Source organism: Argiope bruennichi, chromosome 10 (assembly GCF_947563725.1).
Source record: "Argiope bruennichi chromosome 10, qqArgBrue1.1, whole genome shotgun sequence".
Lineage (NCBI taxonomy): Eukaryota > Metazoa > Arthropoda > Arachnida > Araneae > Araneidae > Argiope > Argiope bruennichi.
This window is the reverse complement of record NC_079160.1, coordinates 55,789,344-55,814,788: the sequence shown is the minus strand read 5'-3', so window position 1 is coordinate 55,814,788 and position 25,445 is coordinate 55,789,344. Positions and strand designations below refer to the sequence as shown.

General features: G+C 27.4%; 1 protein-coding gene across 4 annotated transcripts in view; it reads left to right on the top strand.

Annotated features, from left to right (window-relative positions):
- Positions 1–25,445, top strand: part of LOC129989389 (synaptogenesis protein syg-1-like) — a 223,882-nt gene that overhangs the window by 71,687 nt on the left and 126,750 nt on the right. For all 4 annotated transcript variants that reach the window (XR_008785764.1, XM_056097902.1, XM_056097904.1 and 1 more), the window contains exon 2: positions 23,502–23,810. Coding sequence is in view for 3 of the 4 variants with exons in the window: in XM_056097902.1 (XP_055953877.1) it covers positions 23,502–23,810 (309 nt within the window). In the remaining variant the exon portion in view is untranslated. The remainder of the gene's footprint in view (positions 1–23,501; positions 23,811–25,445) is intronic.

Below are 25,445 nucleotides of genomic sequence, written 5' to 3'. Positions count from 1 at the left end.
TTCTGTGAAATTTTCTTTCAAATTTTTTTTTAGTTCTAATTTATTTTGAGTGAAAACCTGTTTTAATTTTTATTTTTATCTTGCCATTTTTTTCATCTATTTTTTTTTATTTTTCTATCAATTCTATTTCTTTATTTATAAGTGTTAACTATTCATCTTTATATATATGCATATACATATATAAAAGATATCCTGGAGCCTATTCGCTTAGTGAGAAATTTGAATAGATGTCATTTGTTAGATGTGTAAATATACCTTCCCAATTATCTAAAACAACTTTTTTCTTTAAGTTGGGATTTTTTTGCCAGATTATTTTGAGAAAGAGAGGGGAAATACTACGGTTATTTCAAAACTCTTTATAAACTATCATATATACATATCCATAAATATTTCTGCATAGTAAAAGTTTTAAATAAATCAGAACTTCCTATGTCCTTTCTATCTCAATAAATAAAATACTATTGCCAAAAAAAAAAAAAACAAATTAAATAGTGCTGGATAAACGAAATTTCAGATGCAGGTTTGCGAAATTGAAAGATAACATTTATACCATCATGGCGATTGTGAATTGTGAGCTATATTCAGTCAGGAAAGGGGAGATTTTCAAGTAGACCATAAATTGGATATTAACTGCTTAAGGAACGTGTCAAAATATATATATACTTCCTTGGAGTATTCATAATTTGGCATTAGGGAGCAATAGAGTTAATTTCAAAATTTCTATAACTTGCAAATTCGATATTTTTTTTTTCTCAGAAATTTTAAAAAAGACTTTGAAGAATAGAATCACAAATCTTACCGTAAATAAGAAAATGTTATATGGTACTACCCAGCGTGGAGTTTCCTCAAAACCTTCTCGCAATAAAGATTATATTAAGAGAACGCCTTGCATAGCATTGGCGTACAATAGTTACAAAATATTAACCGTTGACTTGAATTTAGCATTTTTACGGAATCTAACGTGTAAACCTAAGTTAGTTATTTGGAAACTCTTCCCTGAAGTACTGTTAATAGTATCCGAAAAATCGAATTTATGTTTTAGATGCATTTTCCCACTCGATTGAAACGCACATTTTGACCCATAACTACATTTCAGTCACAAGATCCCATATCAAATTTGATGTATTTAAATAACTCTGTTTGAGTTATCGCTTTTACATATTTCGGAAATGTAATCAACTATCAGCTAGATTTGGCTTAAAATTTGATAGGTACCCAGCCAATAGGTTTTCATTCTGCGTACCTAATTTTGCCTATCCAGATTTCTTCGTTTTGCAATAATTGTAATGTATTCGAAAAGCTGAACAGACAGACTTCCTGCGAACAGAATTTGCTAAAAATTTGATAGAAACCACAAATTTGGTATAGAGATCATATAACAATTTTCATTTGTCTATTTTAAAGCATTTTTAAGGTATATTTGTCACAGAGGAACAGTATTTTTCGAACAGAGGAACTAAAACGTAGAGATTTGTCAAAATCTCGAATTCCCAATTTTTGATGATTACTATACTTTCTCTAAACTACATATACGAGGAATTAAAAAGTATGTAATTACTTTCTCGTGGTAAAAAAGAAGTATATTTTGTTAAGAGTTTTCTTAAAGCAGAATATTCAAATTTTACCTGAACAGTGGGAACAATAAATAAATATGACAATATTCGACAAATTTCAACAACTCTGAATTATTTCTCTTTGCCTTCAAGTATTGTTTTCCATACATACAAATGGCAATTTCTCGATGCCAAATACTAAATTAGATAAACCACGGCATTCCCTTTTCAATGAGTGAAACAAACTGTAAAACATGAAGTGTATTATGTTGCCTCCACAGCACGGAAAAGCTTCAGATTAGGGCATGACTCAACTGCTTCTCTTTCATGGAGATGGGAAGCATCTGGTTTGCGTCGAAATGTAATCCTTTGATTATGCAAATGCAACGCATTCACTTATCTATTTAATCTGCCGCTTTCTACTCTAGACAAATCCAGGTTAAATGAGGTCAGAGAAAATAATTTATTTTTAATCTGCATGGTGAATCTCGGTTTATACTAGCGGATATGTTGTATTTGACATTTTTGTTTTGGAATATTTTATTAGTCGAAGAGAAAGGATATGTGTTATTGAAAATATTGAATAAAATTCCCACCTTGTTGTTTAATTATTTTATTTTCCATTTGAAATTATTTTTTATTTTATTTTCAACTCTGCATACTCTCAAACTCGAAATTTCTAGGAATATTTGTCAGCTGAATGGATAAATGTAAATTGGTTCATTTAAAATAGTTATTAAAATTTATTTTTAAAAAATGAAAAAAAAAACATAAAAGACTGCATTACAATACATAATATTTCAAAAAATAACAAATAATACAGTGACTATAGTGTTGATTCACGAGTTCGTTGAATTTGACGTAAATAATTTACAAAAAATATAGTATATGAAGAGATTTTGAGAAGAATTAAGAAATAATTCTGGTCTGGAGTTTGAGAAAAGGAGGTATTTGTCATTTTGGAAGAATTGTACTGGATTTCTTGATTTAATCTTTAAAATTTTGTATTTGAAATTAGCGTACAAAATACATTTTTTTTACTTTCTAAAAATTCGTTAGATTTTTAAAAAAAGAAAATAAAAAATAAATATTAAAATTAAAAATATTAAAATAAAATAATTAATTAAAAATTAAGCAAGGCATTTAAAAATTTTATTAAAAATAAAATTTATAAATAAATTTTATAAATTTAAAAAAAATTAAATTTTAAAAATGAAATAATTTAACCGCTTTTTGTTTAAAATTGCGACAAAATCAAAATGACAAATATTTCTGATTCTGCTAACATAACTCTAAATGCTTTACATGTTGTTTTAAGTTGTCAAGGCAATCAACTAATTATCCAAGAATTTTAGATGCGTTTCATTTCTTAAGCAAAATATTTAGGTAAAATTTCACAACATTTTACTTAAAGCAACCTCAATAATTATTCAACAATTAATGGCAAATTAAATTGTGAAATTGAGAAATAAAATATAATATGACTTTCATTATATTTTTCAAACACATATGTTATATTGTATCAAATGATATTTTTAAAGTCATTTGTATATGTGCACGTGCTTTTGTACATTTGACTTGGTTTTCTTATTTTAATTTTATGATATTTTTAATAGATCAGTAAATAATTAATGAAACGTATTTACTTAACTTCATTTATTCGGCATGCTTTACTTTTTAATTCTATAAATCAAATCCCCAGTTGCCAAAACTTCGTTTTTCAAAGATGGTACGTTTTTCTTTTGACAAACATATTTTTTATCTCAAAAATTAGATAAAATTTTAATGCTGTAAATAAAAAAAGCTGCGTGTAAAGTAGATATACATTTTGATGCTGAAACTACAGCATACATATTGAGAATTTCTATGCTGATATGTTGAATTTTTTTCTCCGAATATTAATGTTGCAATGAATATTAATTTCAAAAAAGATTATCTATGTATTTATTTTGCTGTATTTCTTTTTTGCTCTAATGAATTATTAATAACAATTAAAGTAATTTTATTTGAAACTTTTTTATTGTCTCATTTTCAGAATGATGACTTCTCAAAAACATTCAGTATATTAAAAAACTCATTTATATTTTTTTTCTTTCTCTTTTTTATATTCTCAAATAATTTTTAAAATTACATGGGTATGGTAATTTATTTTTCCGCTTACTTTATTATATTGAATTTGACTAGCATTACCTAAAGGTATCATAGACTTAGAAGTCTTGAGTTAAAATCATCTTTTTTAATGATGCTTTATTACGCTTTGGAAATAAAAAAAAACTAATATCATACAAGAATATATATTTATTTATGATTTCCTTAAAGTTAAGCATCTTATTTTATATTTATGATGCATTATTCATAAACTGGGGGGAGGTAGGCTGTTCTAATTAGAAAATATTTCATGTGTTCGGACTTTTTTCCATGAAATCGTGCAGAAGATTTGGAGACAGTTAAAAAATCTAGTGACGGTTTATTATTCTATAGCTGATCAATTTAATTAATGGAAATGAGGAAATCATGGTCCTGGCAATTTCATTTTATAATCCGAATGAACATGAGCTGGAATTGCCAAATTTTCATATCATAACAAAGGTTGAAACCATGAGTAAATTCTTCGTGATTGTCATGTATTGTTTCAAAAAGAATAAAAGAAAAGAATTTTACTGGTCTGAGACTCTATTCATATTTCATTTCAAAAATATGGAGCTAAAAATAAATAAATGAAAAAATTTAGTGTCTGAAACTATAATATTTGCTGGCCTTTTTTAAAATAAAAAATAAATTCATAACATGATAAAAAATAAATTCATAAAAAATAAATTTTAAACATATTTCCTCTTTATCATTCAAATTTAGAATAGAAAAAAAAACTATTTTTTGCATTGTCGGGACTAATATCTATTACGAATTTTATGACTCATTATATAATAAATTTACAAATTATCATAAGGAATGAGAGCAATTACAGAAGGAATACTAAATTATCTCTGATGACGATATGTAGAATGTGATTTAAGCGGAACAAAAGAAAAACTATTTATTTTTAGGTAAATTACAGTGGTGACAAAATTATGGACACTTTTGAAAATTTTTATGTTTTATAACTTTGTATGCTTACAGAAAATGTTACATTCCACAAAATGCAAACTCTTACATATCATTTTAAAGAGAATTTATTGCTGATTTCAATACAAAAAGTAAAATTCAAATATTTGCAACAAAAAAAGTTCAGTGGCAATAACTATCTGGATACATTAGATGATTGTGACTGCAGTGAGTTATCAGTACTTAGTAGAGTAGCCTTTATTTTTTACTACAACTTCATACTGATGTTTCATTGTGCTGACGAGAGTTTTAAGCTCTTCTTTCGCTATTGCATGATGCCAGGAAACAATTAGAGTCTCAATTAATTCTCTTTTATTTGGTGGACGCTTAATATGTACAAGCGTTTCCAAATGGCGCCATAAGATCTCAATATTTTTGAGATCAGAACAGTTTCCTGGCCATAATAACAATTCAGTGCTCTTTGTACTAATCCATTCATTCGACTTATTACTGTGTGGCAAGGAGCTAAATCCTGCTGAAAAATAAAGGACGCGTTGTTGGGAAAGAGATCACTGATGGAAGGTGTAACTTTTGGCTCTAGAATAGTGTCAGTGTATTTTCTAGCATTTCATGTCCTATCGATATCATTAAGAAGATCAATACCATCTGCTGACATGCAAGACCAAATCATAACATTAACTGAGTTCTTCCTAGTTGCCTGAATGCAGTCACGATAAAGCTCTTCTTCTATTCTATGTCTTACATATTTTCGCATTCACTACCGAATAACTATATCTTTATTTCATCACTCCGTATAATTTGTGACCACTGATCATATATTCAATTAATTTTGTTCCCTTGCCCACTGTAATCTTTTTATACACTGATGTAAATTGAGATAAGGATTTTTTCGTTCGATTCTACATCTTAGTCCAACATCTAATAATCTTCTCTTGATAGTTCTTGAACTCATATAAATTCCAGCATCATTCAATTAATTTCCGATTGGCGCTGATGACATTCTTCTATCTTGGAGACATAATCATTTTATTTTTCTGTCATCAACAGATGTGGTGCACCTTTTTCAGCCATTTTTACTTTTTTTTTTTTTGAATTTATATCCTGATATTGTAAACTAAACTTTCGTATTCCAGATGTAGTCACTGAAAAACCCACTTGTTATGCAATTTCAGCATAGGAAAAACTACATTCAAGTAATTCTGTTTCTAGGTGTCCAATATATTCTTTTATTTGATGTTATTGCTTCTTTACTAAATATTAGAAATATTTACAAAAATTCCACCTACATGTTAAAAAAGTTTAACAAAATTTCTAACTTGCAAATTGATTGCATAAAAAAAGTCTTCCTTCTACAAAAAAAAAAAAAAAAAAAAAGAACAACGATGACTTGTTCTAACTTTAAACATGATGTCATCTACTGCTAGTAGTTACTAAAATGTGATTGTTTCCCAGAACAAGAACAGTGACTTGTTAGGAAAGTTTTGAAATTACAATCCGTTTTCATCACTGTATTTGTTATTCAGATTAAAGTAAAAATAACTTTTTTGTATTGCAAATATTTGTATTTTGCTTTTTGCATTAAAATTAGTACAGAATTCTCTTTAAAATAATATCTAAGAGTTTACCTTTTGTGAAATGTAACATTTTCTATAAGCATACATATTAACGATTTTCAATATATCTTGTAATTTTCAACCATGTTCAAATAAAAAGTAAGACACTTGAATCCCTATCCTTCTCCAACTTTTTTACCAAACATAGGTGATCTTAGAGTTAGGATACCTTGTATATAGAAGGTCATTGATCAGAGAAATGTCATTGGATTTCTTGGAATTTTTAGGTTTTGAGCTTGAAACCCGTTGTGTTTCTGACCAAAAATCTTTGCACCAATCGACCACAACCAATTTAATGGGTAATAAGTTACTGAGAACAAAAAGAAATTATATATTGAGAGAAATTATTCTTGTTGAAACTCGCTCTGAACTTGTATCTAAAATGCTATTTATAAGTCCACAAATTTGTTCTGTTATTAAGGGTAATTTTTAAGAAGCTACAACAAAAAATAGTTCTGTGAAAATTTGGGCTAAAGTAACCCCATGGGTGAGTCAACATTCAAAAGAGCTATTTCTTCTACTGTATCATAAAAATAATTTAGATTTTCTAATTCGTAGTATTTCAACTACTAAAAACTTTTATAATTTCATAAAATTTAAAAAAAATAATATATGTTATTCAAAAATTTGAAATGAAATTTGAATGGATGTTTTAGTATTCTTTATTTCCTTTAACAAAAAATTAACAACTTGCTCACATTAAATGTACACACTCGTGGCCTGTGTAAGGCTATTCTAAGCACATCAGTATTGCAAACTATACAGCAGGCTTAAACTGTCCTGTAACGCAAGGATCACTGGCGATAAATCCCATAAGCCCCAGAACAAACCAAGCACACTGGATGGCAAAAGATTAGAAATTCAGGGGAGAAGCTCAAAATGGAAGGGGGAAAAATCCGGATTTGGAAGGATTATGGATTCTTTCCGTCTCCCGGTGGGGTTTGAAATAAAGCCCCTTTTCTCAAGCAGAACTTGAAATTCCAATGAGGTGTTTTACATGACGTCACCGCATTATCATTCAGCATTTACATCACACGGCTTAGGTGTTGATGAAATGACAAAATCACGTAAGAGACTTTTTTTTTCTTCACACATGTTTCTTTTCCGTAAAGAGAATTATTGACTAAATGAATAACTTAAAATATTGTCAATTGAATCTAGATATACAATTGGGAATAATAGGGGTTTTGATTTATGGCTAAACTATTTTACACACATTGCAATTTGCAGAATTCCACTGCGTCTAATTCATTCTTATTAATTTAAGGTTTTCTAATTTCCTATGAATTTCATTGAATAAAAGATTTATCTTTAATCTAAAATTCTTATTCATTTTGGCTAATTTGTGCAAAAATTAAAAAATACAAAACGATTGCCTTCATTTCTGGATACGATACTGTTAGTAAATAGACAAATCTAGAATCCATTTTTCTGTTTTATTTTATGCAGTAGTATTATAATCTGATAAGGAGAGAAAAAAAAATAAAATGTTTAAAAAACTTTAAACCTATTAAATATCATTAGTTTTAAAATTTTATTATTTAATTTATATGTTTCACTTGACACACATTGTCTTTACGCAGTTATACAAATTTATTAATTTTAAAATTATAAAACCAATCACTATCTTAATTATCTTTTTTATTTATAATTTTTCATTTATTAAGATGTTGAATATTAACTGAAAATACTCTTAACTTAAACGTGATTTTTTTTCTAATCTGCTTTCATTTTTGAATTAAAGTTTCAATGTGAAATTTTTTTGAACATCATAGTCCTAGAATATTTATTTCATTCTGAAGTGCTTTTAAATTGATTGAATTATAAATTTCAGTCTATATAATATCAATAGTTTTGATATATTTTTGTAAGATTTCCTTAAATAGCATTAAATAAGCCTTCCTAACAATTCCAACATATAAAATTCATTATTTTGATTTAAAAATATCACTTTAGTATGAATTGAACACCGATATATATACTCTCATTCTTATGCTTGTTAAAATGTTTTGAGATTACTTTATATTTAACTGAAATTTTAATAAGAAAATTATTATTTTTTTTTCAAAAAAATCTACAGTACTGGGTATTAGCTACTGGGATAGTTATTCAATGTTAAGTTATTTCATTGTTAGCAATTTATGTTTCAAGATATTTCGTGTTCGAAATCCAAGCAATAAAATGATCTATTTACGATACTGTTTAGATTTCGTTGAAGGTATTAAAAAAGTCGGTATAAAAAAAATTAATATCTGAGTTTTATTATTATAAAATGTTCAACGAAAAGCTTATTTTGTAGAAATACAACAATAGAATAGATATTTTATTATTAACTGATTATTAATCTCGCAATTATCAACTCAACATGGTAAACATTTTGCTGGTATTTACTTTTTTACTACTTTTTAATTTCTCTTGCTAATATTTTAATGGAAAATATGAATATTCAAATTGGTAGAGGATATTTTTATTTGAAAAATATAGAGATTCATAGAATTATTTTTGTGTCATTTTTTTTGATTTTCAGACTGGCACAATAGACGCACTGATGTTATTGTTATTTTTATTTTTAATTCTTATTAAATGATTAAAATTCCTGCACCAACGCGCTAATATAAGAATTTCAACACTTAAAAAAAATTATTATTAATATTTTTTAGTAACTTAGTCTTTAACAACGAAAAAAAAACATCATTCAAAATAATGATGTGGAGTTCAAGATGTTGCATTTTTGGAAATTAATTACTAGCATAATGCAATCTCTTTGCCTGGCTGTAGTTTTCTAAATTAATGAGGCGAACGAAAACAATTAGAATTTTTTGATGAGAAAAGTAAGAAATAGTAAATGAAGTCTGCTTTTATCCATCTTAACACATTTTCTTTTATATCTATCTGTACACACATATATTCACTCAATATAGTTTTCTGTTAAATATTTGATGCAGCAACTAGGTGTGTCTAGTGTTTTAAAAGAGAAAAGATCTTTTGTTTTTCATAATGAAATGCTTTCGTAATAAAATTGATAAGAAAACCATTCATGTTTTTTTCTATTTTTTTTCACAAGCAAAGAATGTGAACAAAAGTTAATTCCCTTGTTTAAATATTTCATTTGAAGAATATTTTGAATATCCACCGTTTAAACCTCTCTGAGTAGAAAATTTCTTTTGATCTATATAGTTTATCGATTTGAAAGCATAATAAACCAAAATTGGGAAACATTTCAAAAGAGGGTTCAAATATTCAACAGATATTCAAAAGAGGTTCAAAAAAGGCGAATCGAGCCTTTTTACCAATATTATAGATTAGATTATCTAGGGCTGTTATCATATTAACAATAATTCGGATATGATTGCCACTGATTGATTAATGAAAGATGTAATAAAATCTCATAAACATTGACAGAGTGCTCAAGAAAAATAAAAAGAAATAAATATTACACTTTAGATGAATATACATATTACATTAAAATTTCTCTTCTTATTGTGAAGTTAGTTATTATCTTCCCTATTCATAATGATCATAAGCATGCAAAACTTATTGCTAAATACTTTGTGAAACAAATAAGGATCCACCAACAGCAAATTAGGCATCATCAAATGCGAAATAAAAATAATATTGAACGAAAATATTGGCATTAATATAAAGTTATATATATATATATATATATATATATATATATATATATATATATATATATCGTAGGCCTCAGCTCATTAATTTTTGTCAAACTTTAAGTGCAATTAAAATGTGTAATATACGATTCCGTGATTAATTTGTATCCATGTTTGTTTTATTAGGTATTGCTGAATTTAAATATTTAAAACAAAACCCTGATTCAGTTCTTAGAAACAAATTGGATTTCGCCTCCGATGATGAGTCATACGATAAGGGCAAATATATTTTTAACTCTATGGAGTGTTCCAGATTGCGGTGGATGTTTTTATACATTGATATTCAAATTTTGAGCATAATTTCTTAAAGGGAGAAGTAACACGTAGTGGCTCTGAATCCTACTGAATCATATTTAACTCTCAATTGAAGGGTTAGCATCTCCCTGAGTTGAGGGTGGGAGTGTACTCCGGTTTATTTTCTCATGTTCTTTTTAAAGTTTCTACCTGTTTTCCTAGTTTTTTTAAAGATTTAATTCATTCAGGAATTGTATTATAAAGAGTTTAAGAAAAGAGTGAAATCAAAAAATAAAATAATAAAAAAATATGTTATGAAAAATAAAAATTAAATATTGAAAGTGAAATATTCAAACTCCGAATGCTAATTCATGAGTTATGTTATTTTCTGCATAAAAATTGGATCTGAATCTCCACATGGAGTTTTTTGGAAGTGTGTTTATAAATAAATGAAAAAAATACAAATTATCCAGTTTTCCGCGCTCTTCAATATAATGAACGTATTAATCAATATTGAAAAGATATCAAAGGACAATCCCAGTTTTAAGTGATTCTGTACAATACCATACGATATTATGTCGAAAAATATTGAAAAATATCGAATATATCGAGTAATAATTGGAATATTATATAACTAGCCGTCTTTGGCGACCAGCCGGTTCGCCAATCTTAATGCTCGTGAAAATTTTAATAATTAAATACTTTATGTAATTCCTACTTTAATAGCTTCTTTATTAAAATATTTTAAAACTTCAAATTTCAATTCACTCATAATATTATAAAGGCCTTCAGTCATAGCGTAATCTGTATCTCTCTAATTTTCTGTTAGCTCCCGTAGAATTTATGCTTTAAATGGAAGTGGAAATGATTAATATGCAATTAATATAATAATATTTTTTACTGAAACAAAGCATTTTTTTTAATAATATGATTACTGAAAACAGAGTCACTGAGCATTTAAACCTTATGGGCACTAAAGAATATCGTTCTTAATCTATGTAATATCTCAAGAATTTGTCAACAAAAGTTTTTCAGATTCATCATGAGCAGGTCTATTAATTAACAATGTTTAATTTTAAATGCATCAAACATTAAAAAAATAAACAGAATTGTTTAAAATAATCGGTCGAAAACAGGTAAAAAAAATTACTTAAAAAACGATGAACTTAAACTAATATAAATACAATTTAATTACAAAAGCATACAGCTAACTTAGAAATAATTTAAATCAAGTCCGCTTCACATAGAAAGAGATATCCTCTCTGTGGTCCGCTTCCGTTGAAAATAAATGTAAACAATCAGAATACAATGCGCATGTGTGAATTTTCAACGCCAATTATGGTAACGCAAATACGTGAATTTTTCTACGCCAATTGGGGTAACACTATGCAAATTAGAAATTTTTAATTTCCTTTATTCTGTTTTATTTTAATTCAAAAGTACTTCAGAATGAATCTGAGAGAATGAATCATTAACAACGTTTAATTTTAAATGCATCAAACATTAAGAAAATAAACAGAATCGTTTGAAATAATCGGCCGAAAAATGTTAAGCCTAAGCCTCATTACTTTTGGGGAAAAAAATGCTGAAGCCTTACTCATTTGGCGGTGGGGAAAGAAATGAAAAGAATTTTTGGCGGGAAAGTTAATTTTAATTAATAATTAAAATTTCAAAAAAGGGAACCCAGATGCACATTTCCGATCTCCAAGGTATACACGTACCAAATTTGGTAGCTGTAGGTCAAATGGTCTTTTCTGTAGAGCGTCAATACACACACACACATTGAACTTTATATAAGTATAGATTAGGACAGTATCATGTGTTATCATGGCACATTATTCTTGTGTTTTTACAAAATAAAAACCTATTATTTATTTCATGGTAATTCACTTAACTTTAATACCACATCACACCTACATTTCTAGAGCTCCTGTAGCCCCTTTCCGATTTGGGATGGATGTAGGTGGACTTAATTAAAAGAATAAATGAATAAATTATCCAACAATCAATTTGAAAAAAAAAGCAAATGGAAAATGCGAATACGTATAACAAAACAAGATATGACAAATACTAGAATGAACTATATGAATGAACATGATAATGTACATTATGAGTGAAAATATAAAGGAATTATAACAATCAGTTACTTGAAGGGGCTTAAGTACATATCATGAATAAAATGCGAGGTGTATTAAATGAAACATTAAAAATTGATAGAGTTAATCTAATTGGAACAGTTCTCCATGATCAGTTAGATATCTAATAATGTTTATGATTTTGTTTGGAAGATGAATTATTAAGTATTCTTTTGTACCAAAAGTTTTCTAGCGTAAATGAGGATTTTTGGAGGGGCCATGAAATAGTAAAAGGGCATGTTCTCGAACAGTAACCTTCACGGAAATTAACTCGAAATTACCATATGATACCAAAGCAAGAGCCGTAATAACATTATTATAATTACATGATTCAAGCCAATATTAATCACTTGACAAAATTAAGAAGATTTAAATATTATTTTTTGGCACAACATCCTGCCAAGAATTATTACAAATTCAGTTACCCTGAATTTAAAGAAATCATTTAGCTTTATTATTAAATTTGAATCTTCTATTATTTCAAATTGCTCAACAATAATGTTTCGATTATTTCATGGCATTATATGAAAACCAGAATAATGGTAAACTTATGGCAATACTATTTGCGCAATAAAATATCACAAAAATCAGATTTTAAATAAAAACATTTACTGCAAATATTATATAATTGTGATTTTTCAAAAGTTACAATTCATTCATTTAATTCCTAGTATATCTCATATGTGAGTACAAACATTCTTCAAAAAGGTCAATATTAGAAATAAAAGAAAGATTTGAATTATCTTCGAATTTTCTGAAAGAAAGATCGAACCGAAAATCACAAGACTCCATTATAAAAGCAAAGACAAAAATCAAAAGAAAATGGCAAAAATCTCAATAAATAAAATATCGATTTGTGCAAAAGAAACTGGCCACCAACTCAATATCTTTTTTCTTCTAGAAAAGAACGATTTCACGATTCAATGACCATCACCAAATGAACATTTTTGAATCTTTGTTTTCACGCCATTTCTGCTTTCTTATCATCAATTAAAATACGGGAAAAGTAACTAAATACGATATCAATAACAATAAAATAATTTTATTATAATATAAGTGCATGATTCTATAATATTAATCACGTGACAAGAATTATGCAAATTTAAATGCTATTTCTTCTCCCAACATGCTTCCATGTATTATTGAAAATTTTTCAGTTATTCTGAATTTAAAGAAATCCTTTAGTGTTATTACTAAATCTGGGTCTTCTATTATTTGAAATTGCTCAACAACATTATTTCGATTATTCCATGATGTTTTGCAATATCCAGAATATCAGCAAACGTATAGAATTACTATTTTATTACAAAAATATTAAAAAAATCAAATTTTAAATAAAACTCTTTACTGCCAATATTATATAATTGCGATTTTGCAGAACTTACAATTCATTCATTAAATTCATGTATAATTCATATGTGAGTACAAACAAGTCAATATTAGAAATAAAGAGCAGATTTCAAGAACCTTCGAATTCTCTGAAAGAAAATTCCGCAGAAAGATCGAAACCGAAAATCACAAGACTCCATTATAAAAGCAGAGACAAAAATCAAAAGAAAATGGCAAAAATCTCAATAAATAAAATATCGATTTGTGAAAAAGAAAACTGGCCACCTACTCGATATCTTTTTTTCCTCTAGAAAAGAACGATTTCACGATTCGCTGACCATCACCAATTGAACCTTTTTGAATCTTTGTTTTCACGCCATTTCTGCCTTCTTATCATCAATTAAAAAACGGGAAAGTAACTTATCCTTAAAACTTCTTAATTTTTAAAAGTATCTCATTATTTTACTGGCATATAAAAAATGCGCCAAGAGATGCCAAGAAAAAAAATCTAGCAATTAATTGCTTTTATTTATTTATTTTTCTATATTTTTTCCCTCCTCTTTCGCTACCATCTGTGCATCTGATAATTAAGTCATAGCAACAGCTCCATTTGGAACATAAATCTAAAAATTCACATTTTCCATTTTTTATCCATTCTTTAAACGTTGGTTCAGAGCAAATAAAGTCTTAACTTCCAACATTAAATTTTTCGCTCAGATGAACTAATGGCCTGTTAGAGCGTCCGTCTTAATCACGCTTTCTTTCTTTCATTTTTTTTTTTGTTTCGTTAATATTATTTTAACTTTCTTTTCTTGTCATTTGCACAACTTCTAGTTTCTGGCAATTTCTTTTGTTTTCTTTTCTCGGCATACGTGCTTATGGCTTGTTGTTATTATTACTGGACAGTCAACAAAAGCATTACTTTTTTTTCAAGCAAACGTAAATATTATTGCTAGATTATTTTTCGTTTTGGGCCATTTTTTTTCTGTATTTTAAAGGATGCCATTGTGCAAATCTAGCATTTCTCAAATCGTTGTAAATATGGAGTAATTTTTTTCCTGGTATTTCGTATATTTATGATTTTTTTTTTAATACAGAAGGCATTAATTTCACAATTACCTCCTCGGGAATGTTATGTTATCAACATCCATCTATATTTATTCGTTTTTTTAATTAATATTATTTATTTATGCTTAGCTTTACCTACGTTGGAGATGATCTAATATGTCTATGATCTCCATGTCTATTTTGACTATTCTGTACCTTTGACCTACAAATTTTGCATGTGATTTCATCTTTTTTAGGACTGATAATACACCAATTATGGAATATAATTTTATATTCTATTTAACATAATTATCCAATATAATTGGCCTTAAAATATGCAATTTAGCAACAAAAAAATGACTCAATGCAGCCAGATTGTATACTGGATTTTTCCCCCAGTTTCATTGACATGAAAAGCAAATTTTTTCCCATTTCACATAGAACATTGCAGAAATTTTGTATGTGTTTTCATCTTTTTTAGGACTGATAATACACCAATTATAGAATATATTTTTATATTCTATTTAACATAATTATCGAATATAATTGGCCGTAAAATATGCAATTTAGCAACAAAAAAAAATGGCTCAATGCAGCCAGATTGTATACTGGATTTTTCCCCCAGTTTCATTGACATGAAAAGCGAATGTTTTCCCATTTCACATAGAACATTGCAGGAATTTTGCATGTGTTTTCCCCTTTTTTAGGACAGATAATACACCAATTATAGAATATATACATATTTTTTATATTCTATAACATAATTATAGAATATAATTAGCCGTAAAATATGAACAAAAATTTAGCAACAAAAAAAAATTTGCTCAATGCAGCCAGGCTGTATACTGGATTCCCCCCCCCCCCCAGTTTCATTGAAATGAAAAACAAATGTTTTCCCATTTCACATAGGACATTGCAGGAAATCCATTTGACCCGATATAATGCTGCTAAAACAGATTTTACTTTTCTAGCACTAACTATTGTACAGTATTTCTTTGATGATAGCGATATTCTGATTGCTATACAATATCATAATATATCATAATTGCTATACAATATCATAATAACGCTGTCGATCCTTTTGTGGTAATCTGGATATCAGGTAATACACAGGTGTTTTGGATTAACCAAAATAAGCAATGTTTTCCATTTCCATTAATTTTTAATTGAAGGATTGTAGATGAGATTCTATGTAAAATAAGTTTAATAGCAACTTAAATTACAGCGATTTGTAAGCATTTTATTTGCCTCAAATTTGTCATCTCTTTCAAAATTTGCAATATTTTGAACACTGACAGAAGAAATGTTGAACAGCGTTTGTTAAATTTGGCGATATGGGTCGTTTATTTTGCCGCGCAGTTATCAACCAAATTGTGAATAATTTTTCACAAAAATTCTAATGCCACCTCTCTGCTTTGACGACAGTATAAAAAATATGTAATATAAAAAAGAAATTGCTATTTAAATGGTTTGTTCTGTGGTATTCTAGAGTGGCTCTTGAAAGTCTCTGCTTCCATATCTTACTCTGTTGGAATAACTAAATAAATTTTATGTCGCATTTCAATAAAACTAGTTTTATAGAGACAGGAAAATTGTCAGAAATCCAGGTACTTTCATATACGAATAAACAGACCGTGCCCTCATAATTATTTAGAAATCTGTGAATTTTAATTGATTTTGAATGTAACAGAAAACAAAGTTCAGGAAATAATAATATCTAATCTAACGTTAAAGCGATAATTGATATTGTATTTCGCATTGTATTCTTTATTATTACCTATTATTTTATAAAAAAGCTTTTATTTTGATATAACATTTCATTGCCTTCAAACATGCAGGAAGTGAGTTTTTTTTTTTTAAGTTTTTGACTTAAAATCCCAAAGGAAATTTTAAAATAAAGTAAAAATATAAATAGTTTTTAAAAAAATACTTTAATTTATTAAATTATTACTTTGGTTTTAAATCTGAAATAGAATGCTAAGAAGTTTGTAAATCTTCACATTTGTAATAATGCTTGTATAATATGTTGTTATATTTTCATCTTTTCGTTACATATTTTGTAAGAAAGACAAATGATTTGCATTTCTGATTTCAGCATTAAAATTTGTTCCAGCATCCTCTGGGTATTTATAAAATTTTAACTTTAAAAATTTCAATGCAACTAAAATTCTAGAATTAAGGTTTTTTTTTTTTTTTTTTTTTTTTAAATCATTATTATAGGTGTTATGATAAGTAGTATAGTATGGAATATATTTATTTCTTTTCAAATATGGCTGTTACAATACTTTCGAAAATCTTTCAGTTTAAAAAATGAGATGTTTTCTTCAACATTTTTAAGCTAATGAATATTCTATAACTGAAAGTTCGTGAGTAACTTTTGAAAGATTTATATGTAGCCAAAGTAAGTGTAGTAATTGAATTGTTGTAAAAATTAACGTTTTTGTAATAGTCAATAACAGGCCCTAAAAGCTAAAATCGGGGAAATTAAACTTCATGTTTCAGATCTAAAGAAGGGAAAAAAACCCAGATGCAACTGATATCAATATCTAGAAAAATATAGACATCAATATAAGGATAAGGTTTCACAAAGAGAAATACAATAAAACGAGGCCTGCTTTTAATACTAATTTCGCATAAATATAGGGGAAAAAAACTGTAACTTCTTTATACGGTAATAAATATGTTTTACTATGCGGGATGTGAATTTTTAAGTTCAATACTTTTATGCACTCGCTAATTTTCAGGCACTATGCAATAATAAAGAATGCAGTTTCTAAGGCAATGAAAATGAAAACAGATATGTTGTAAAAGAAAAAATGTAATTGAAAAAAATATATCTCTAGATAGTATTCATTTTAAGCTTTGAATTTTTGTCCAATAAGGTCAGTTAAATATGCATTATGTGTTTGGAATAATTTATTGATATACTTACTATTATTACTAAAATTTCACGTGAGGCATTTTGAAGTATATGATTTTCGAATATAACAAATTAAAAATACACTGTTTTTTTCATGTTAGGAAAAGCATTTTTGTGTTTAAAGAAAAATGAAATTCGTGCTTGAAATTTCAATTTTTTTTTGCCATTGCCATCGTTTACACCTTTTTTAACCATTTTTGCTATGCATGATAGAAAGTATCATTATTTGGTTATTTAAAGTATCATTAACAATTGATTGTAGAAATTTGCTGTCATAGAATTAAAATGTATTTCATAATAATATTAGATTCCAAGAAGTTTCAAAACAATTTAATTTTGTTTACGAATAAAAACATATTTAAATGAAATGAATCAATTAGCAATTATGAATCAGTTATGAAGACGTTGACTTAAAAAAGTGTATTAGATGCTTTTAATTTTATGAATACATGTGCTATAATTTCTTATTAGCAACACAACAAAAATTCTTAGAATCTGAACAGATAATGACAAACTTATATACTTATTTATAAACAATATATATATATATATATATATATATATATATATATATATATATATATATATATATATATATATACAAACTTATAATACTGATAAACCTAAAATTTTATGCAATATTTATATTTAGAAAAAAAATTCTCTGATATTATATTTATATTTTTTATTTTGTTAAATATAAAATATATAATGCTATTTTCATATGTTCATCTGGTTAAGCATAAAAATTATATGATAGTTTCATCATAATATAATTTTGTTCAGCATGAAAAATATATATTATCATCACATTCAAATTATTTAAGCATTTTCTTGCTGTTCTTTGAATACATTGCAATTCACATTTATTTAAATAATATTTATTCTTGTTTATATTATTTAGACTTCGGTTTATTCTAATTATTTTTGAAAAATATAGTCATTTTCATTTTATAAGAATACAATTCATTTATTTTCAAATAAAAATATAAAACCTATATATCTCTCCTTTTACTTTACTGAATAAAAATTAAAATACATTTTTGAGTAAAATGAAATTTTCTAATTTCAAAATTTTTTTTTTTTCCTTTTCTGAAACTTTAAATATATTTTAATTTACGAATAGATATTTCTGTGATTTGAAAAATAAATAGATAGATAATTTAGATATTTTATTCCTTACAAATTATTAAATATATATTCTTAATTCAAATGTATGGAATGAGGAATTCAAATTGTATTTCTGAATGTTTCCTTGATATTATGAAATGCTAGATGTAGTGATCATATTCCCTATATTTGAAATTCCTGCTTAAAATTTCGTATTTAAATTATACTTATCAATTCAACATTTGGCAACAATCAAATTCTTACATTTGGGCAATAGCCCAAATAAAATTTAAAAGTCAATCCAGAATTTTTACTTCTTCATTCTTTGTTTTATCATGAAAGAATACATCATAATGATTTCATATTATTAGTTACTTTAAAACCATTTTATACAAACAAAAACTCCAAAATGACTAATAACAAATAATAAAACATAACGGTGGATAGATTATAAAAATAATTTTAAACCCTAATGTATCTCTCTAAATTCGTGAATATTTGAAGAAAACTCTTTTTGAATAAGCAGCCAATTTCTTATCGTCAAAAGAAATAATAAAATAAAAGTATTTAAAATTTCTTAATCATGAAAATAAAAAAGAGTATTTAATAAATAAAATAATATATAATACAAAAAAAATATTAAAGGAAATAATTTTCCTTTGCTGAAAATATTAATATCTAATACCAAAAATAATCCAAATTATATCAATAGTGTAAAATCATAATTTATTTCTCAAAATTTAATGGAAACTGTTATCCAGAACAATCGATTTCTCATGATCTGAAACTCCGTTTCTGAAATAAGAATTTAAATCAAAACTTTAGGCTGATAATTCACAAATTGGTAGGTATTTATATTAACAAAGAGAACAAGTGCACTCTATTGTTTTATTTGTTGAAACAATTCTGGTTTGTTGGAAAAATTAAAATAATTATGGAAGTCAATATTTGCCAATCAAAGTTATTCCTTATTTAACATTACCTTATCTAAACATTTCGCAACATTTTAATTCCTAATTTGCAACAAACTATCAAAAGTCAAATACAAACTGATAATTTGCGTTTGATTGACAAGCATACTAATACAATATTTCCCAATTATGTTTCATTATTATATTTGTTGAAACGATTTCACATTTTATTTGTTGGAAACGTTAAATTTCTAGCTGAAAACACGAGAAACACATCACATCTAAATTTGCACAAAAGAATGTCAAATGGCTTTTCTCTGTTTTTTTTTTTTTTTTTTCTTTTTCTCGAGCAAAATTCATTAGCACTCAATGATTTGAAAATAATCCATGGTGTCAATCATATGCGCCATTAACTTCCATTACATTAGATGGCACTTCCCTGCTTTTCCCTCTTCTTTTCAAGGGTGAGGCATATTCAGAGAAGTTAAAACTCAGTATTCAAAAATCGATATTTTTCGGTGTTGGTGTGAATGTGACACAGATTGTAATATTATTCTCCAGTTTTTGTAGCAAAATGTTTCAAAGCTTTAGTGCTAAATGACACGGAAAGGAAAAATAAATGTGAGAGGAATATATTTTTGTGTTACTCTGTTTTTCTTTTCTATTTTTGCTTTAGACATTATTTAAAAGAGGCCCGAATACGAAATTTATCGAAAAATTTAAAACTATTTAAACTATCTCTTAAATGACATATTGGTGAATAATTTCCAGTGTTCGAATTTTTTTTTTACTTGCATTTATTTAACTTGACTTATATTTGCAAAGATGAGATTTATTAATCAATTTTTCCCTCTAAAGTGTTTGTATTTGGAACTTTTGCATTCTTCAATGCTGTGATACGAATATATTTATTAAATATGAATATTTTTAGAGTAAATGCAATCAAAACTAACTAACTTTTGATCCATTATAAGTGGTGCCATCTAGTAGTTAGTATGAGATACATTTATTACAACATTTCATTATTTTTATATTAACGAATTAAACTTGCTTCTAAAAATTAGAAAATGATCAAAATCAAAAATTTTCTTTGAGTATATTTTGAATTATAATTTCATCTACTCTTCACCAAGTAAAAATCACGCATTACAAATTGTAAGTAAAAAAATGTATTGTACTTAGTAATATTTCTAGCTGATAGACTTGCAGAAATCGCTGGTTTTGTTATACGGCTGAACCTAAGATGAGCAGAAAATTAGAAACTGGGGTAAATTAAATTATGCCGTGAAAGTAGAAAATTATTCTCAAAGATAATGCATGTACTGAAGACGCCAATCTGTAAGTTGTGCCGGTCTCTTCCATTAATAATTAATGGAATAAATATCAATTTTAAGAACTATCATATATCAGTAAAATAATTTTTTGGCTGAATTTTTGTGGTCAAATTTTTTTAAAAGCAAAAGATAAGAAAAAAATACTGGAATACTTATTAAAGATGTAATGAAATTTCATCTTTTTGATATGAATTTTAGACAAGAAATTATTACGAAGGCAATGATTAAAACCATCGTTGTAGTAATTGCTGCCACTAATCTTTAATATAATTCTTTGAAAAGTCAAATGAAACGATAAACCGACGTCGATCTGTAATTTCGTGGGCTGTTAAATGTGATAAATCAAAAACACAATGATTTAAAGGTATGAAAATTTGTATGTACTCTTGGTTGATGTTCTGTGAAAAATTTTAATTTTAACCATAGGAAAATTACCTTCTAGAATATAAACGTTTTTTACTAGAATATACAAAACTCTCATGTGTAGGACTTTAAAAATAAAAAATGAGCACTTGTTTTGTTCCAAACCTTGCCCAAGAATCACAATTTTATTCGTAGTAGAGTGAGAAAAACCTCTGAGACGCCCATTTCTTCTTTGATCATCTATATAAAAGAATGTGCGAAAAAGTTTGGGAAGCCCACTTCCTCTGGTTTTGTCCTTAATAATATGATACAAATTTTCATCTAGCGACATTCACATTCTACTGCATTCGTACAGCGACACAATATTCTATTACATTCTTATTCTATGTGTTTATCATTCCTTTTCAACAATATTTCCATTTGTATTAATTCCTAATTATTTCCATTTCCCTAATTATTGAACATCATTGACAGTGTCTTTAACTCCTCCGGGTATGTATATGGTTCGTAGAGTGTATTTGCCCCGGGCATATGTATATGATTCGTAGAATACATGCTTTCACTGTCTCATGCATGTTGATAAGTTATTAAGAAATAGTTTGCTCTGTAATTTATTATAAACTATTTAATTACGCCCTCTGATTTGGAATGTAATTAATTACCTTTGAAAAGAGGATTTCTTAGGTAATGGCGAAATCTTAATTAGTGTTGAATGAATGTTTCTGTAAGGAGGACAGTAAAAATTTATATACGTCAGCATATCTTAACTTGCACATAATGTTTCGCTTCTTCTCTTTTTAATCTTTCATTTATATATATATATATATATATATATATATATATATATATATATATATATATATATATATATATATATATATATATATATATATATATACTAATAGTGTTTAGGATTAATACATCTGGCTATGTGCCGTATGACTATTTTCTGTTACCATCATAATCAGACGTATCGAATACCGTATATGATGGAACTTAGATACTACATTCAAATGTGAATCATAATCCTTTGCATGTCATAAAAAGTCTTAATGCAAAGAATTTGTCACTTTTTTTCTTGTATTTGTTGTAAAACTTGTCACAGTTTTTTTTTTCCTTCTTATATTTGTTTTAAAACCTGTAATGGTTTTATTTGTATTTTTTCTTTCGAAATATCCAGAAAGGAATGACAAGTATTGAATCGATGTGAAATTAATGATTTCACATCGGAAAATATGCATGTCGGAAAATATAGATGAGCTCTTTTATTTTTCTTTGTGTAGTTAAAAACGTAATAAAAATTTTCAATTTTAATGATGTTTTCATGAAACAAGCTATCCTATCAATAAAATTCAAAATTTCCTACTTGAAGAATCGTGAGGAAGAGTCATTTTTGTATTCAATTTATTTTTAATAAGAATTTGTATGTTTTGCTGATTTGTGAATATTGCAAAATTGAGGTAATTTGTTAATTATTGAAAGACATAATGTATTATATGTTATAAAGACCTAATGTAAGATATATTATGATTACAAACTTATGTTCTTGACTCACAAACACACACTTCAGACTTTTCTCATTTATATAAGAGCCCAAAGAGGAGGATGCTACGGGCGGGAATAAGAGGCCCTCTATTCAGTATCGCGGTTTTCGTTTCCTTCATAATTTTGCTATGCAGATGTGTTATCTGCACTTCAATCAAGGGGCATTTTAAGCAGTGGAAGTGAATGAAGGTGTTTTAAAATATGACTCTTAGAATTCAAATTGCAGTTTTTAATCTTCTGCAAACACGATGAGAGTAATTCATTTAATCACCAAATGCATAGGCAAGGCGTGGCTAACACTTACATGGCTCCTTATATAGGAGGACACATTTTTGAAATGCCAATCAGCATCATAAAACTGGTTTGCCAAGAGAGAAACATTGACAAATAAACATACTTATTACCATTGGTTTATATCTGCAGCACTTCAGTTCAACTACATTAACATTCCGTTTGAAAGCCCTAGGGGGTTGTGAAAGATCTTCTATTTCGAACAATAAGCAGACGATATGCATTCACAACAAATAACAGCTGATTTTCTGACAGTGTCTACTTTGGTTTCATATTATCAAAAACAAATGTTCATGTAAACATTCTGTCCCTTAGCATAAAATAATTTACAATTTTAGTTACGTGCTTACTAAAATGCCATGCATTTGTTCTTTCATTGCAGGAGCTCTTTTCCTACAAGTATTCGATACTTTACCCCAAGACAGAGAGGTGAACCCCGGTGAACTGATTGTGATTCCTTGCAAGGTACGCAACCGAAAAGGAGAATGCGCATGGCTTAAAGACGGTGTTGTAGTTGGAAAGATTCCTGGAAAATACACTTTCAACAGAGAACCCGATGATGGCGACTGTGGTATCACTATCACTAACACACAACTCGAAGATGATGATGGCTTGTGGCAATGTCAGGTGACGCAAGCATCTCTTCAGGAGCTGACTCTCACCTCTCCAGAAGTGAAATTAACTGTAAGAGGTAAGCAAATTCGCCTTACCTGAATAGTCAATAAGCATTAAAGTCGTTTTTTCATAAAGGGGATATACAAAATCTTCCTCTGAAGAAAATTAGATAATTTTAGAAGCCAAGCGATAAAAATATATAAATATTACATTTTAATAAAATGTGCAATTTTTAAAATTCAGAAAAAAATTAAATTAATTAATTGTGTGAATTAAAGATAATCCTGATGATTGGTTTAGTTAAGACTTTTATTACACTTTTATTAAATTGGACTGACGCTTATATTTTTTGAAATACTTTTGTTTATACATTTTTTATCACTTAATTTATTAATTTTCTTGTTCAGTAGAATTTCTTAATTTCATTCATGTTTACTATTTACATTGGATAAAATTTTATTTTGAATTTTTTTCCAACGAATCGTGTTTCTATTCACTATGAGCCAATTAGATCAGGACAGAAAATAAACAAATAGGTAACTGCAAAAGAATTTTTATTTGACAAACTATTTCCCACAATAATTATATCAAAAATGTAGTCTTGTAACGTAGTTATGTAGTCATATCTTTTGAAATGATTATGTAGTCTCTGATACATAATCTTTTCAAAAAATACTGCCATATTGAAAAACAGATTTTATAAAATCTTCTGACGAATCTTCATCTTTTTCAATTATAATTATCACATATCCATCTTTTTATATCCATCCTTCCCTATTTACCACATGCACGGTGTCCATCTAGTTGTCCATCCAGACCATTTCTTGCCAGCAATAACTACTCTAATTAAGCAAAATATTTTTTTTGCTCAATTCCTTGTTATATTTATTATCAAAATATATATATCAATACATCAAAAACATCATTAATTGGGGGTATGAACAACGAAAAAAGGCCACGGCTGATTTTCAATATACACAATATATGAGAAAGCATTCGTCTTGCACATCAGATAAAGACAACACGAAAGAAACAAATAAACAAAAGTTTTAGCCGTCTGCGAAAGATAAGTTGGAATGGAAAAAAAAAATTCATTCATTTGGAGAATTTGATTAATTATTGGCTGATTTAATAGTGTTTACTGGAAACTTCTTTTTCCTTGTTATAACCAAAAGGCATAAAAAAGAGCAGATCAGCAATAAGTTGAACTGATTGAGGTTTTACGGTTAAGGGCCGGTTATCTCTGACTAAAAATTTCTAGAAGTATATATATATACTAGAAGAAAACGGATAATACAAAATCAATCCTTCAACGACAAAGAAAGAACAAATTGGAGAATCTGAAGTTTGTATTTGGGAAGATATCATATTTGGTAGAAATGATTTCGAAATCTTTTAAGGAGATTCGGTGACCTCTACTTGTTCTTATGCTGAAGTGCTGTCTGACTTGTTAGTTTTTTAAAAATATTATAGGTTTCCTGTTTCTCTTCGCAGATGTCAATAGTAAACTTCAACGTACATTGGCTGTCACAAAGCATCTTAAAGGTGTAAATATTCACCAAATGCATTAGAATGCAAAGTAGCCAGATTTAGCTTTATTTGAACACATATAGCACATCCTTGGGACCACTTGGTATCACGCTATTTTCAGTAACTATTACATAGCTGTAATATACACTAAGAAAGGAATGGACCATGATACCTAAACAGC